Raw genomic sequence first — 14,817 nt, 5'->3', positions numbered from 1 at the left:
GCAGGGGAGGGGTAAAGGGTGGGGGAAACCGTGCGCGCCCCCCTCCCCGCATCCTCGGCGCGGAGCGCGGGGCCAAGCGCGCCATTGGGGCGCGGGGGTGGCGACAGTCCGAGGGTCCCCGCGGCGCCCGGCAAGCGCAGCGGCCCGGCCCGCGGGCGGCGAGTTCCCGGTAAGTGCGGTCCCGAGAGCGGAGCGCGCCGGGGAGGCGTGGAGAGGGGGGCTGGGCGCCGGGGACGTCTGGGTCCCGCGCCCAATGGCTGGAGGGCGGCCGAGCGCCGCCCGCCCGCCCCGCCCGCCCCCTCTCCCCTCCCCCCCGGCGCTCCCCTCCCCCTCCCCCGCCCGCCGCTTTCCCCCGCCCCCGCCCCGGCGCCAACTCCACGGCGCCTCCTTAAAAAGCGCGCGGGAGTTGTAAGGGGGGGCCGGAGCGAGCCAGAGTGAGCGAGAGCGCAGGGTAAAGGGGGCGGGCGGGGGGCCCGGGCTCCACCTTAAAAGCGGGCGCGTGGGGGTGGGAGGGAGGAAGGCGGGCGGCGGGGAGGAGGGAGGGAGGGAAGGAAGGGGGGCCGGAGTGTCCCGGGCGCAGGGCGCGCGTGCGGCGGCGGCGGCGGCGGGGAGGGGCCGGCCGCGCCGCGCTCCCCTCCTCCCTCCTCGCATCCCCGGCCCCGCGCGCGCCCAGCAGAAGCGGGTCTGTGTGTGCGTGCGTGCGAGTGAGTGAGTGTGTGCATATTTTTTTCTCTCTTTTCTTTCTCTCTCACTGTTTTTTCTCTCTCGCGCTCCCTCTCTCTCGCTTTTTTTTTTTTTTTTTTTTTTTGGAAAGAAACAGCAGCGCCGCCGCCGCTCCGCCGAGGCGCTGCGCCCCCCGGGGGGGGAGGCGGAGGAGGCGGGCAGCGGCGGAGGGAGGGGAGCCGGGGAGGGGGGCGCCGCGCTGGGAGGGAGGCAGCGCGCACGGTGCAGCCGGGCCGGGCGGGAGGCATGGCGGGGCCCCCGGCCCTACCCCCGCCGGAGACGGCGGCGGCCGCCACCACGGCGGCCGCTGCCTCGTCGTCCGCCGCTTCCCCGCACTACCAAGAGTGGATCCTGGACACCATCGACTCGCTGCGCTCGCGCAAGGCGCGGCCGGACCTGGAGCGCATCTGCCGGATGGTGCGGCGGCGGCACGGCCCGGAGCCGGAGCGCACGCGCGCCGAGCTCGAGAAACTGATCCAGCAGCGCGCCGTGCTCCGGGTCAGCTACAAGGGGAGCATCTCGTACCGCAACGCGGCGCGCGTCCAGCCGCCCCGGCGCGGAGCCACCCCGCCGGCCCCGCCGCGCGCCCCCCGCGGGGGCCCCGCCGCCGCCGCCGCCGCCGCCGCGCCGCCGCCCACGCCCGCCCCGCCGCCACCGCCCGCGCCCGTCGCCGCCACCGCCCCGGCCCGGGCGCCCCGCGCGGCCGCCGCTGCCGCCGCCACAGCGCCCCCCTCGCCCGGCCCCGCGCAGCCGGGCCCCCGCGCGCAGCGGGCCGCGCCCCTGGCCGCGCCGCCGCCCGCGCCCGCCGCTCCTCCGGCAGTGGCGCCCCCGGCCGGCCCGCGCCGCGCCCCCCCGCCCGCCGTCGCCGCCCGGGAGCCGCCGCTGCCGCCGCCGCCACAGCCGCCGGCGCCGCCACAGCAGCAGCCGCCGCCGCCGCCGCAGCCACAGCAGCCGCCGGAGGGGGGCGCGGCGCGGGCCGGCGGCCCGGCGCGGCCCGTGAGCCTGCGGGAAGTCGTGCGCTACCTCGGGGGCAGCGGCGGCGCCGGCGGCCGCCTGACCCGCGGCCGCGTGCAGGGGCTGCTGGAGGAAGAGGCGGCAGCGCGGGGCCGCCTGGAGCGCACCCGCCTCGGAGCGCTCGCGCTGCCCCGCGGGGACAGGCCCGGACGGGCGCCGCCGGCCGCCAGCGCCCGCGCGTCGCGGAGCAAGGTGAGCGCGCCGGGAAGGGCGGGGGGGTGCCGCGCGGTAGGCAGGTGCGGGCGAAGTTGGTGGCGGGGCGCGAGTCCCGGGAGGAACCGGGTGGCGGGCGGCCCTGGCTTTTCGTGTCTTTCCTGCGGGTTCGGCGCCTGGTGACCTTGGCAAGTGACTTAATCTTGCCGAGCCTCAGTTTCCTCCGCTTGTAAAACGGGACTTAATGGCAGTAGCGACCCCTTGAGGTTGTTGAGCGAGTTTAGTGAGATTTGGCTACCAAGGGCTCTGTTAACACAGAGCCTGGCACGGACTGAATGTGTAAAAGTTAGTCCGTGTTGGTATTAAAGGTGGGTGTTAAGCACACCACTCGTTCTTGGATCCGAGGGACTGGGCCCAGGGCCAGAACAGCTACTAACCTCCCCTGCCTCTCTCCCCGGCACCAGAGAGGTGGAGAAGAACGAGTGCTTGAGAAGGAAGAGGAGGAAGAAGATGACGAAGAGGAAGATGATGAAGACGATGTGTCTGAGGGCTCGGAGGTGCCTGAGGGTGACCGTCCAGCAGGTGCCCAGCACCACCAGCTTAATGGCGAGCGAGGCCCTCAGAGTGCCAAGGAGAGGGTCAAGGAGTGGACACCCTGTGGACCCCACCAGGGCCAGGATGAAAGCCGGGGGCCGGCACCAGGCAGTGGTACTCGCCAAGTGTTCTCCATGGCAGCCATGAATAAGGAAGGGGGATCAGGTAAGGATCTCTCTGAGTTGGGGGGGTGTTGCCTGGTGGGGAGGAACTGAGCCCCAAGACAAAGCCACAGGCATACGTGTTTTCTTTCCCAGCCTCTGCTGCCACTGGGCCAGACTCCCCATCCCCTGTGCCTTTGCCCCCAGGAAAACCAGCCCTACCAGGGGCTGATGGAACCCCCTTTGGCTGTCCGTAAGTTGGGGTTTTTGAGACATGGGGGTGTTGCCTGTGTGTGTGTGTGTGTGTGTGTGTAACAGAGTCAGAGGAGTATCGCTGCTCACTGGTTCCCTCTGTTGTGACACAGTTCTGGGCGCAAAGAGAAGCCGGCTGACCCTGTGGAGTGGACGGTGATGGATGTGGTTGAGTACTTCACCGAGGCCGGCTTCCCAGAGCAGGCAACAGCTTTCCAAGAGCAGGCGAGTTCCTAGCCCTCGGTGTACCCCTCTGTGCCGGGGCCTCAGTGGGGTTCTGCTCTGACCCTGCTCACTTGCTCTCTCTGTCCCACCCAGGAAATCGATGGCAAGTCTTTGCTGCTCATGCAGCGCACAGATGTGCTGACTGGCCTGTCCATCCGCCTGGGCCCAGCCCTGAAAATCTACGAGCACCACATCAAGGTGCTGCAGCAAGGCCACTTTGAGGATGACGACCCCGATGGCTTTCTAGGCTGAGCGCCCAGCCTCCCCTCTGCCCCAGCCCATTCCAGCCCCCATCTCACCCAAGACCCCCAGAGTCCAGGAGCTGGATGGGGACGCTCTCAGCCCTCCTAACAGATTCCAGTGAGGGGTATTCCTCCCTACTCATCTCTTCCCTGAGTTTCCCCAGCATAAACACATTTGGCCCCCAGCACATCCTGTACTCCATGACAGAGGAGTGTGGGGTGGGACAGGGCCTGCTCATTTCACCCCAGGAGGCCAGCCCTCCCCCCAAGTCTAGAACATTTTTGAAAAAACAAAAAAGCAAAAAACAAAAACGGGGGCTTCCTATCTCCCCTAGATCTTCTTCAGTTCAGCCAGATGTTTCCTATATAAATGTTTTGTTCTGCCTGTTCATTCTGGTGGGTGGCCTTTCCTCTCTCCCCCACCACCCATGCCCCATCCCTGTCTGCTCCTGGGAACAGCTGGGGTGGGGTCTCTGGGTCTTCCCTAACCCTCTCCTTTCTTTCTGTTGGTTGTTGCTCCAGCTGGCTGTATTGCTTTTTAATATTGCACCGAAGGTTTTTTAAATAAAGTTTTAAAAAAAAAAATGTCCAGGAGTTCAATTTTATGAATGGAATGGGGGGAGGGGCTTGAAGAGCTATCGGCCTCCCGGGAGAGTCTAGGGTTAAGACAAAATTGTTTGAGGAGGACAGGTAGTGCATGGGGCTGCCTGACAGCCAGCTGGGACAGGAAGTGCTTCAGGAGAGCAGGAATATTTGCTTAGTTGGATCATCTCCCGATGCTCAGAACAGTGCCCAGGCACACAGTAGGTGCTCAAATATTTGTTGAGTGCCCAGCAGCTAACTAGGCTTTATGAGCATTTTCTCGGTCGTTCTCTCTGCAGCCCCATAGGCAGAGAGCTCATAAAACACCACTTTCTGCAAGAGGCAACTGGCTCAGCACAGCAAAGATGCTTGCTCAGGGTCACACAGGGTGGGGTCAGACACCTGTCTGAGTTCTTTACCCAGAGTCTTTTTAAGTGTATTTAATGTATTTGGCTTCCTAGCTGGATGTCTGTCAGCCTTGGCATGCCACCAAGAATCTAGTCTATAACGATTGGGGGTCGGGTCTGTTCTGGACGCACGGTAGGGTCTTCAGGCCTCCTGGTCCTCGCCAATAAAAGGAACAGAAGGGATGAGATCATGGGACCGGCACGTTTTTCCAAGTGAAGATTTTCAGTATTGTTATCAGTTGAAACAGCTACTGACATCACAAGTCCCTACTAAGTTCTAATGCAGTTTCCCAACTCCATTAGAGTTCTAAAAAATATATATACAGGTTTTGGGGCCAGAGTCAGACTCCACGAGGCCTCGGCGTCCTCCCTTTATGTACCCGCGCCCCGGGTTTGGAGGCTCGGTAAAGACCCCTCTTCCCTAGGAAACCGCCTAGGAGAAAGGCACTGGCCCCCGGGCCGCACCCCAGGACAGGGCCGCGCCAGCACCGGCCCAGGTCGCTTCTCTCGGACGCGTCCCCCAAGCCAGGTTCCGGGAGCGCGCATGTGCGCGGGGCCCCGTGGGCGCGCAGCGCGGACCGGAGAGGCGCGCCCCTCCCGCGTGTTGAAATTCAAACGAGGCGAACTCCCTCCGTGCGGCGCCGCGCCGGCGGAGAGGTCGAGGCAGGGGCGAGTTGGAGGGGGGCCGCATTCCCAGTCCCCGCAAGTCCGAGGTTCCCCGGGGCGGGGTCGAACCCGCGGCCAACGTGAGCGGCGGAGGCTTAAAGAGCTGCGGTCCTCGCCTGCGACCCCACGATGGCTACCGAGCAGTGGTTCGTGGAGCCGCTCCCCCCGGGCCCGGGGGAAACACCGCCCCCGGACGACTTGGAACCTGGGGCGCAGCCCTGCGGAGACCCCTCCTGGTCGGCGTCCCCTGGCGGGCCTGGGGATCCACCGGAGGCAGAACCGGAGGACGTCCAGGGGCAGCTGCCGGAGGCCTCTACCGCTACTCCTTACCCCGAGCCTCTGGCCCCGAGCCCAGGGCCCGCCCCTCCTTGCTTACCCTTGGACACCATGTTCAGCCCCATCACCGAACAGCTCCGCTACCTGCTCAAGAAGGCAGATGATTTCCAGAGCTACTTGCTTTACAGGTGATGCTGGACGGGGTCCTAGGTCCCGAGAATGAGACTGAGGAGAGAGTAATAGGATAGGCAACACATGCTAGGTTCCCAAACTCAAAAGCATCAGGAGCCAGAGACAGTAAGTGAAGCTAGTTGATTGGGGATCCCATTTCGAAGAGTGATAAGAACTGTGTAGAAATTTGGGGTTAGGGAGCGCCTGCTATTATTTGCCCCCCCGGGGGGTTGCCAATTCACGAGGACTTTTCTCCCACTTTTTAACTGTTGGCTTACATTTTGAACCCTGGGCAGGCTAAACAACCAATCTGGGCCAGATTTGGCCCAACCGGCTACCGGTGTGAGGAGAACCCCCACCACCACCACCACCAAAGGATAGTGTGATGCCCAGCCCAGGGGGAAAGGGACTGGAATTCTCACACTTCAGTATCCATTGGAATCCTCGGGGAGGCTGTTTAAACCCTAGATTTCTGGGCTCCACCCTACAGGAAATTTTGAGTGAAAGCCAGTTGTAGAACTCAGGTGTCAGCATCTTAACAAGTGTTCCCAATGGTTCTGATGCAAATGGTCCTGGAAGATACTGAGAAAGGCCTGGCACGGGGGCGGGGGGGGGGGGAAGTTTTTAATAGGGGCTCCAGGCCAGAGGTCCAAGTCAGCAGTGAGTAGAATGGGAAACGGGGAGTGAGGGACCCCAGGTAAAGGCCCCCTTTTCCCTTTAGCAGGGACCGAGTGCAGAAGGGACAGATGGCAAAGGCCATGCCCACCTTCTTACAGATGTGTGAGCCCTACTTTCTCTACCTGGAGGCAGCTGCACGGAGTGTGCCCCCCATCTATGGAGCCCTGCAGGAGCTGGTCCGAAAGGGGGTGTGTGGAGCAGGTTTCCTAGACCCTATGCCCCTTTCTTCACCCCTCAGGAGTGGGAGATGATGGGGGGACGGCGATCCCGGCAGGCCAACTAATCTCATTATGCCCCTTCTTCCATGCAGCTGTTGGAAATCTCCCAACAGCTGACCCTGCGCCTGGAACAGCTGGTCCTCATGTATGCCTCCTTCGGGTTCGTGGACCTGGAGGAGACTGACCCCCTAAGGTAAAAGGGTAGGAGACTGGAATGGGGGTGGGGAGAGGGTGGAGTCCAGAGCCCAGCCTCATTCCCCACTCTCCCATCTCCGCCAGTATCTCCTGTTTCTTCTGCGGGAGGTTCTCCATCAGCCCTTTTCATGAGGTGTCCATCTTCAGATACTGCGCCCCAGCCGCCTACACCGCCAGCCGCTTCCCCCGATACCTCTACAAGAAGATGCGTTGGAACCTGGAAACCACCCCAGAGCCCAGCAGCAGGGGGCAAGATTCCCATGTGGATTAGTGAGTCTCCTTATAGAACCAGAGTTCTTCCCTCTCTCTGCAGAATGCCAGTGTGGGCCTCTGAACCACCACCACCACCACCAAAGCATGGAAAGCCAAGCAGGAAACCAAAGATCTTTGAAAGGCCATCCCCACCTTTAAAAAAAAAAAAAAAAATTTCACCCTCCCATTAAAAGTCCTCATCTTAAACATAGGCTGACAGGGAGAAAAGGCCTCGGTGTTGAGCCACATCCCTACGTGAGAATTCGAGGGCAAATTCTGAGGAGTTCTCCCTCACCCCCAAAATCAAAGCCCTCAAAAGAAGAAGCTAGGAAACTGCTCATTCTTAACTGACAACCCCTCTCCCTCCCCTCCCAGCTACTTCCTGTGCTATCGAGATACATGGGAAGACACAGGCAAGAGTCCGGCCAATTCGTGCCCCCAGATCCAAAAGCTGTGGTCCATTGGACGATGGGTGCCGCTAGGACCTGCCGAGGATGACCTCTATTCATGGTAGGAGTTAGGGCGATGGCAAAGTGGGTTTGGGGCTTGGAGGGAGGGGCAGAACCCCACCAAAGACCATCCACCTCCCCCAACATTGTTTCCCTTGGTAATAAGGATAGCATTTTATTGTGCCCTGAAAAGTGCTTTATGCAGACTTGTGTAACAACCCATTGAGGTCTATACTTTAAGCCCCATTTTACAAAGAAGAAAACAGGTGCTCAGAGAGGTTAAGTTACCAGCCCAAGGACACACAGCTAGCTGGCTGATGGGCCAGGTCAGGGCTAGAGCTGTTCAGCCTCCCAAAGCCTCTAGGTTTCTCGTCAACAAGGAAACCACTTTACCCCCAGGGTTTTTCCCACCCCCAGCTGAAACAAAGCCTCTTTCAGCCACAGCCTCTCACTCGAGGGGAGGGGCTCCCGAGAAGCAGGGGGCGCTCACGTCCAGGCCTATCTGTCCCGGCCCCCAGGATTTTGTGCCCGCAGCCGCCTGGGGACTACCAGCAGCTGCTGACCATCGGCTTTGAGGAGCCCTCGCACATGCTGGCCACCGACCTGCTGGTGCAGATCCTCACGGGCCAGGCAGGCCCAGCCCGGCCCCCGAGCACGGCCGGGCCCGCGGCGTGGGCCGCGCAGGGGTCTTGAGCCTGGAGAGAGGGTGGGAGCTGGAGCTTGACAGTTCCGAACTCCAGGAGAGGGAGCAGGGGAGGGGCTCACTCGTTCTCCCAGTGCACCTCGGCCTCGCCTTCCAAGGGGCCAGGCCGAGCTAGCCAGTCCGCACCGGGTCCGGCCCGGCCGCGGAGCCCTTCGCGTGGACACACCAGTTTTGCGTTAAATAAAAGAAAGAAAGAGGTCACAGGCTCAGCGTCCGCTCGCAGTGCCGCGCCCCACCCCGTGGGGCGAGGGAGCCCCGCCCACTCGCGCGGCCTTCTGGGAAATGTAGTCTTTGAAACAAAAACCAAAGTCCCTCGGCGGGTGGACAAGCGCTCAAGGCATGCGCAGAGGCGCACATGAAGCTAAAAGGGAAGTAGCAGTGCCTGTCAACAACCGGAACCCAAAAAACCGCAAGTTTTGGGTAGCCGGGAAATTCAACGCCCAATGGGGGAAGGGACCCCCGGAGCCACGCCCACTCTCGTATTTTGACCCGGAAGTGACTTCTTTTTACCGAAAAGACTATATTTCCCGACGTGCCCCAGAAAGGGCCGGGGGTCAGTTTCCTAAAGGCCAGAGTCAAATCTTCCTCTTCCAGCTTCTGGGTCATGGAGTGGGTAGGTCGTGTTACTACGCAGGGTGTCCGGGGCGCGCCGGGTGGGAAAGCCGTAAGGAACTCCAGCTTGGGATCTCTAACCTTAACTCCGACCTTGGACTGGAAAGGAGACCCGGGTTGAGAGAGGTAAACTCACCTATTCAAAGCTACAGCGAGCAAGTGGAGGAGCTCGAACCTGAACCGGTCTTTCCGATTGCAGCTGGTCCCTTGCGTGAGGAAGGGTGTTCTTCCTGACCCGGCAGTCACTCATCCGCGAGTTACCCTCTTTAAGGCATGCCTTTTCGTTCCTTGTAGCATTTTTGGAGTCAGAGGAGAGACCTAACCTTTACGTTTTTTTTTTTTTTTTTTTTTTTTTTTTTTTTAAAGATTTTATTTATTTATTTGAGAGAGAGAGAATGAGAGAGAGAGAGCACAAGAGGGAAGAGGGTCAGAGGGAGAAGCAGACTCCCCGCCGAGCAGGGAGCCCGATGTGGGACTCGATCCCGGGACTCCAGGATCATGACCTGAGCCGAAGGCAGTCGCTTAACCAACTGAGCCACCCAGGCGCCCTAACCTTTACGTTTTTGAGCAAAGCACTAACTTACCTAAAACTCCCTGGCACATTTAAGATGACAAAAACGAACGTGAGAGGTAAAATGAATCATCCGAATTGGACACCAAAACCCTTGATCCTTTGGGGGGCGGCGGCGGGGGGGGTACAATTTCTGACTTCATCAAGATTGTTTAGTCTGAATGAGTTCAAGGGGATTCTGAAGCTTCCCAATACGGTTTTAAGTTAGTCCCTGTGAGTTATACACGCGCGCACAGACACACACTGTTAAGACTCTTTCGCTTGGTCCAAACGTTTAAATTGAGCCACAAATGCAAGTCACATACGTAATTTCAAACATCCTAGTAACCACATTAAAAAAGGTAAGGTAAAAAATAAGATCAGGTTAATTTTAGTGATTTTTTTTTAAGATTTTATTTATTCATTTGAGACAGAGATACAGAGAGCATGAGCAGGGAGAGAGGCAGAGGGAGAAGGAGAAGCAGGCTCCCCGCTGAGCCAGGAGCCCGATGTGGGGCTCAATCCCAGGACCCTGGGATCATGACCTGAGCAGAAGGCTCAGATGCTTAACCATCTGAGCCACCCAGGCGCCCCAGTGATTTTTATTTAACCCAACATAGCAAAAATATTATTTCAACATATAATCAATGCAAGAAATTATTGAGATAGTTCTTTTTGGGTAGTCTTTGAAATCTGATGTCTTTCATACTTACAGCACATCTCAGTTCAGACCAGCCACACAGCTTTAGACAGTCTCAAGGCAAATCCACAGGCCACTTAAAACTAAAGGTTTCTGGGGGCACCTGGGTGGCTCAGTCATTAAGCGACTGCCTTTAGCTCAAGTCATGATCCCGGGGTCCTGGTATCCAGCCCCTCATCGGGCTCCCTGCTCTGCGGGAAGCCGCCTTCTCCCTCTCCCACTCCCCCTGCTTGTGTTCCCTCTCTCGCTGTGTCTCTCTCTGTCAAATAAATAAAATATTTTTTAAAAATAAAAACAACAAAGGTTTCTGGTGCATGGTGGCAGTACTGGGAGAGGAAGGAAACAGGCTTGATTTCCTGAATCCTGTTGCTTGTGAACTCTCGATAACCATGAGTCTCCAACTTTAGCATGGAATCATGTGGAGGGTCTGATTTTTAGTCTGGGATGGGGCCCAAGAATGCGTTTGTGAGGAGTTCCCAAGCCATCCTTGGGCTGCTGGTCCAAGCACTACACTGTGAGAACTGCTAGCATACATCTACCTACACGATGGGTCTCAAACTTAGCTCCATGTGGGAAGCACCTGTAGAGCTTTAAAAAAATACTGAGGCCAAGCGCCCCGTCAGATTCTGATTTACTCAACATAAGGGTGCCTCAGGTGATTTTAATTTGCAGGAAAGGTTGAGAACCCAGGTCCACACTTTAGTAGTTCTGTCAACTCTACAGGCTTAGTTCTAAGCTCCCCTGCTGGGAATTAAGAATCAGCTCTGGCTGTTTCCATTTCCCACCTTGACAGTGCTGGATCTTTGCTTTCTCTGCAGAGTCACCGTCAAGGATGCGCTCAGTGTGCTGATGCCGGGATCAGGTGGTTCGTTTTTGGACTGAGCTTCTCTTGGGGTCCAATGCTGTGTGAGCATTATTTCATTCTTCATTAGCTACTTGTCCTCCCTATGGAGAATCAAGCCTGTTGCTAGACCCAGGGCATAAAGAGTTGGACAAATCCAAGCGTTGAAACAATGATTCTAAAACATTCCTGGGTCTTTTCTGGGTCTCAGTGCCCCCAAGAAGCTGGTACCCTAAAAACCACAGAATAAAACTGCATAGATACACTTAATTCAACTTAGGGTGTTCACAGACTCTCTTGAACCCCATGAAAGGGGCGCTTGAACCTCGGCTTGGGAGAGAAATTAAGGCGGGCTTGACAATTGACAGCTACGAGCTTTATTGCAAACAGGTGCTGCTTGTTGCACCTCCTGTGCCCCACCCCCAATTTAAAAAGTTTTCTAAATAGTCACATTTTTAAAATATTTTATTTATTTGAGAGAGAGAACACAAGCAGGCTCCCTGCTGAGCAGGGAGCCCAATGTGGGGCTCCATCCCAGGACCCTGGGATCATGACCTGAGCCGAAGGCAGACACTTAACAGACTGAGCCACCCAGGCGCTCCAAAAGTCACGTTTAAAGTTCAGTAGGTTTCTCTTTTATTTTTTTTAAAGATTTTATTTGAGAGTGTGTGCAGGGGGAGGGGCAGGGGGAGATGAAGACTCCCATGTCTAGTGGGAAGGCAGACACGGGGCTCGATCCCCAGACCGCAGATCATAACCTGAACCTAAGACGCTTAACTGTCTGAACCCCCCGCGGTCCCCTAGATTTCTCTTTTAAAGGCTGGGTTCCCCCTCACCTCCCCCCCGACCCCGTGCTTTTGGAAATCAGAAGCTCTGGTGCCACTGAGTTCACTCATTGGTAGTACTGCTGATATGGAGGAACACTTACCTGCCCGTTGAAACAAGGCATTTTAAAGCACACCCCATTTCTCTCTTTAATATCTGTCTGGGGTCGATAAGGCATGTGAAGTTTGCAATAGCTGGACAGATTATAAATGGCCTTGTATGCCCTGCTAAGAAGCTTGTACCCTTCACCACCACCACCCCGTTTTTGGTAGCTATTGTTTACGTCCCCAGGGCAGGAACAACCTCTTATCACCTCCGTCTAGCCAGCGCCCAGCTCCGGGCATGCAGTTGGCACCAATAAAATGTTGACGATGTCTGGAAAAAGGAAGGGCGTGAGCTCATTTGTCCGAGCGCCGCAGTTCGCGCCCGCGCCGCCAGGGGGCACCAAGACCCGGGCCGGGCCAGGAGAGACCAGCAGCCCCAGAACAGGACGCTAAGGGGTACGTTCTGTATTCCGGCCCGCGCCTCCTGCAGCTTTCTCAGGCCTTCCTCCGCCAGGCGCGCTCCCGCCCCAGCCCAGACGAAGGGACCCAGAGGAAAACAGCCTGAACTGCCCAGAAAGAAGGGGCTTTATTGGGGAGTGAGGGTAGCCGAGGCGGAGACCCTGGCCCTCTAATCGCAAAGGCCAGAGGGAGAGGCCAGTTGGGTTTGCAGTTAGGAGAAGGGCGGAACAGTTTCACTGGCGGTTTGAGAGTGGTAGTGTTTCCCAGTGGGGACTAACAGTTTTATAGAAGAGACTGGTCAATTTCACAGTCAGGTTCAAGGAGGAGCTGGTCGATTTCATCTTCCCCAGCGCAGACGGCTGGCCCTCTTCCAGGCCTTCAGTGGATTCCGAGAGCACTCCTGGGCACCCCTACCAGTTTCCTCTGATATGCATTTTACCTCTGGCAGGGGGTCCCAGCCTGCTGGAACCTCAAGGCTTCCGCTCCTCCTGGGGAGAGGAGGCCAGACGGAAGGCTGACTTTAAGGACCCGCGCACCGCAGGAGCCACACCCAGGCACAGGGTGGGGCGGTTTGGGCCCCGGGACTACCGCATCCTTGTCACCCCCGGGCCGTGCCCAGAACTTTGTGTCCTAGCCCAGAGTGACTTCCCAGGGGACGCGGGGGTGCACGTTCCCTGGCCCAGCACCCTGGCGCCCGAGGAGGAGGGGGGTAGGGACGAGCGACTAGCGCTTGAGGCAAGAGGGGGAAAGGGGCTCCCACCTGCTCCAAGCCGCTCTCAGACGCCTTTCTGCGGGGAGGCCAGGTCACCGCCAGCTTTCCGTCGCCCCTGCTCGCTGCGGGGGAAGGGGTGCTCAGCCGGGGTTGCCCCTCCTGTCACCAGCTGGAGGCGGCCAGGACCAGGGAGGCCAGCCGCGCCCCTTAAACACACAGGCGTTTACCCTGCTTCCCATCGAAGCCTCCATTCTGAAGGAGGGAGCAACCTGAAGGAGGGAGGCGAACCCAGAGTGGGGAGATGGAAACTCGTAAATTCAGAGGGAGGATCCAGGAGTGCCAGAACCCAAGCAGGGTTCCCTGGAATCCGATAAAGACACCTAGAATCCTCCTCCCTTTCTCACCAAGAGCCTAGGTGAGGTGGATTTGGGAGTCGACCATTCCGAGTTCGGGGTGGAGCACAGGGAGTGGGCAGCCCTGAAGCGGTGGGCAGGGTACAGAGAGTTGGGGGGGTGTCCCAGGAGTCTGGGAGCCCTGAGGGGGTACCTGAGGGCCAGAAGAGAGGCCACTGGAGTTGGGCAGTCGGTGAGGGCGGCTGGAGCCCTGACAGACCCAGCGTCAGGGCGCGCGTGGCTTACCCGTGAGGCTCGGCGCGGGCTCCTTGAACTCGGCGGTGCCATAGACGCTGAGCCGCTGGCGCTGCAGCTCCCGCTCGCGCTCACGCACCTCGGACACCTCCTGCTCCAGCAGCGACGGCGCGACCCGCGGCGGTGCGCGGGCCAGCACCGGGCACCGACCCTGCACGGCCAAGCGCGGCCGACCTCCAGGATCGGGCAGCCCCTGCGGGTCCGCGCCGCCTTCAGCCGCCGACGAGGAGCCGCGTCCCCCGGCGGCCTCAAAGAATCGCTTGAGCTCGCCCAGCGGCGGCGGCGGCGGCGGCCGGGCGCACAGCTCTGGGGCTGCGGGGCGCGCCAGCGCCGCCTGACGGTGGGCCTCCCGCTCGATGTCTCGCTGCATCTGCGCGCCCGCCCGCGCGCGCTCCAGGGCGCGCGGGAGCGCGGGGCCGGGGCTGGGCAGGCTGAGCACAGACCGCACGCGCAGCTCGACGAGTTCTCGGCCTGCACCGCCAGGGCTCAGGCCTCGGCTCCGGCGCAGGCTCTCCTCGCGTTCGCAGCTGCGGCGGATTTCTCGTTCGATGGGCGTCTCCATGAACGGGCTCCTCGGGGGCCTGCCGGGGGGGGGGGTCTTCGGGCCCAGTAGAAAATGCTGCAGGGGGCCTTCGGAATCTGACCCCGAGGAGAAGGTCTCGGGATCCGGAAGAGGAGACTGCTTCAGGAACCCCGTGCTTCGCGCTTTAAGACGGCTTGGGGTCGTGGTTGCCGGGCCGGAGACTCTCAAAAGCCCCAGCTGCAGACGGCCCGGGGCGTTCTGCGTCTAGCCCCGCTGATGGCCCAAGGACTTCGCTCTCTTGCTCAGGGGTCTCCGCGCCCTGCTCTGCAGAGGGCACGGAGACCTTGCCTCCTGGCCTGGGGACCTCAGCGTCCTGCTCTGCGGCAGGCCCTGGGACTTCGCTGACCCGGGGGTCTCGGGGCCCCGCTCTTCGGACGACCCCAGGGCTCCGCTCTCTGGCCCGGGGCCCTCGGTGTACAGGGCTGAGAGCAGCTCGGAAGACTTAGTTTCCAGAGCCGGAGTTTTGATGCCCAGAGCTGAGACCACGGTGCCCTGCGCGGCACCTGTGGCACAGTCACCGCCGGCGGGTTCTCTGACCCGCCCCTGGCCTCCAAGAACGGCCCCCCGGGGCAGGGCCGGGCACCTCCCCCTGCACCTGCAGGGAAGACTACGGCCCCGCCCTGGCACCGCCCTCGGGGCGGGGAGGGGAGGGGGGAACCTCGGCAGGGCACCGCATTTCGTGCTCTGACGCGCCTCAGGTCAGCTCGGGGCACCAGACTTCTTGTAAGAGGTTTTTCCTGGACTCGGCCCGCCAGCTGGGAGACAAGTCTGGGTGCCGTTCAACTCTCGGGGTGCCACCCTGGCACCTTTTCGCTCCTACGTCCCCGGCATTCCCAGGAGGCTTGACCCCAACTGTGCCTCGGGCTGGGCCTTTGAACCACTGGCCCTCTGGTGCTGGTGTCCTCCAAAGCCATCTTTCCGGGGCCTCGCTAGCCCCGCCCAG

At 60.0% G+C, this 14,817-nt stretch overlaps 3 protein-coding genes across 6 annotated transcripts; 2 read left to right on the top strand and 1 right to left on the bottom strand.

Annotated features, from left to right (window-relative positions):
• The first annotated feature begins 637 nt into the window (after nt 1–637).
• Nucleotides 638–3,883, top strand: SAMD1 (sterile alpha motif domain containing 1). Its single transcript, XM_027583978.2, has 5 exons — nt 638–1,929; nt 2,355–2,649; nt 2,742–2,838; nt 2,951–3,062; nt 3,156–3,883. Exons 1-5 carry the CDS (start codon nt 970–972, stop codon nt 3,312–3,314), a joined length of 1,623 nt encoding a protein of 540 aa, XP_027439779.1. The 5' UTR covers nt 638–969; the 3' UTR covers nt 3,315–3,883.
• Nucleotides 3,884–4,924: 1,041 nt separating this feature from the next.
• On the top strand, nt 4,925–10,883 carry C1H19orf67 (chromosome 1 C19orf67 homolog). Of its 3 annotated transcripts, none has more exons than XM_027583981.2 (6): nt 4,925–5,423; nt 6,128–6,272; nt 6,395–6,495; nt 6,582–6,767; nt 7,125–7,259; nt 10,582–10,883. In XM_027583981.2, coding segments are annotated over exons 1-6 (903 nt in total). In that variant the 5' UTR covers nt 4,925–5,088; the 3' UTR covers nt 10,583–10,883. The 3 variants fall into 3 exon arrangements, with proteins under 3 accessions (XP_027439782.1, XP_027439780.1, XP_027439781.1); XM_027583979.2 differs by lacking the exon at nt 10,582–10,883 and adding an exon at nt 7,717–8,098; XM_027583980.2 differs by lacking the exon at nt 10,582–10,883 and adding an exon at nt 7,717–8,071 and having other exon boundaries at nt 6,645–6,767.
• Nucleotides 10,884–11,983: 1,100 nt separating this feature from the next.
• On the bottom strand, nt 11,984–14,391 carry MISP3 (MISP family member 3). 2 transcript variants are annotated; one of them, XR_003518063.2, is made up of 3 exons: nt 13,283–14,391; nt 12,693–12,913; nt 11,984–12,420 (listed from the first exon to the last, which is right to left on the bottom strand). XR_003518063.2 is itself a non-coding variant. In XM_027583982.2 (3 exons), the coding sequence occupies exons 1-3, from the start codon at nt 13,851–13,853 to the stop codon at nt 12,403–12,405; spliced, it is 663 nt and encodes a 220-aa protein (XP_027439783.2). In that variant the 5' UTR covers nt 13,854–14,391; the 3' UTR covers nt 11,989–12,402. The 2 variants fall into 2 exon arrangements, 1 of the variants encoding a protein (XP_027439783.2); XM_027583982.2 differs by having other exon boundaries at nt 11,989–12,420; nt 12,693–12,766.
• Between the last annotated feature and the right edge of the window lie 426 nt (nt 14,392–14,817).

The sequence above is a fragment of the Zalophus californianus genome, chromosome 1, assembly GCF_009762305.2.
Source record: "Zalophus californianus isolate mZalCal1 chromosome 1, mZalCal1.pri.v2, whole genome shotgun sequence".
NCBI lineage: Eukaryota > Metazoa > Chordata > Mammalia > Carnivora > Otariidae > Zalophus > Zalophus californianus.
This window is presented reverse-complemented; position numbering and strand designations above follow the sequence as displayed.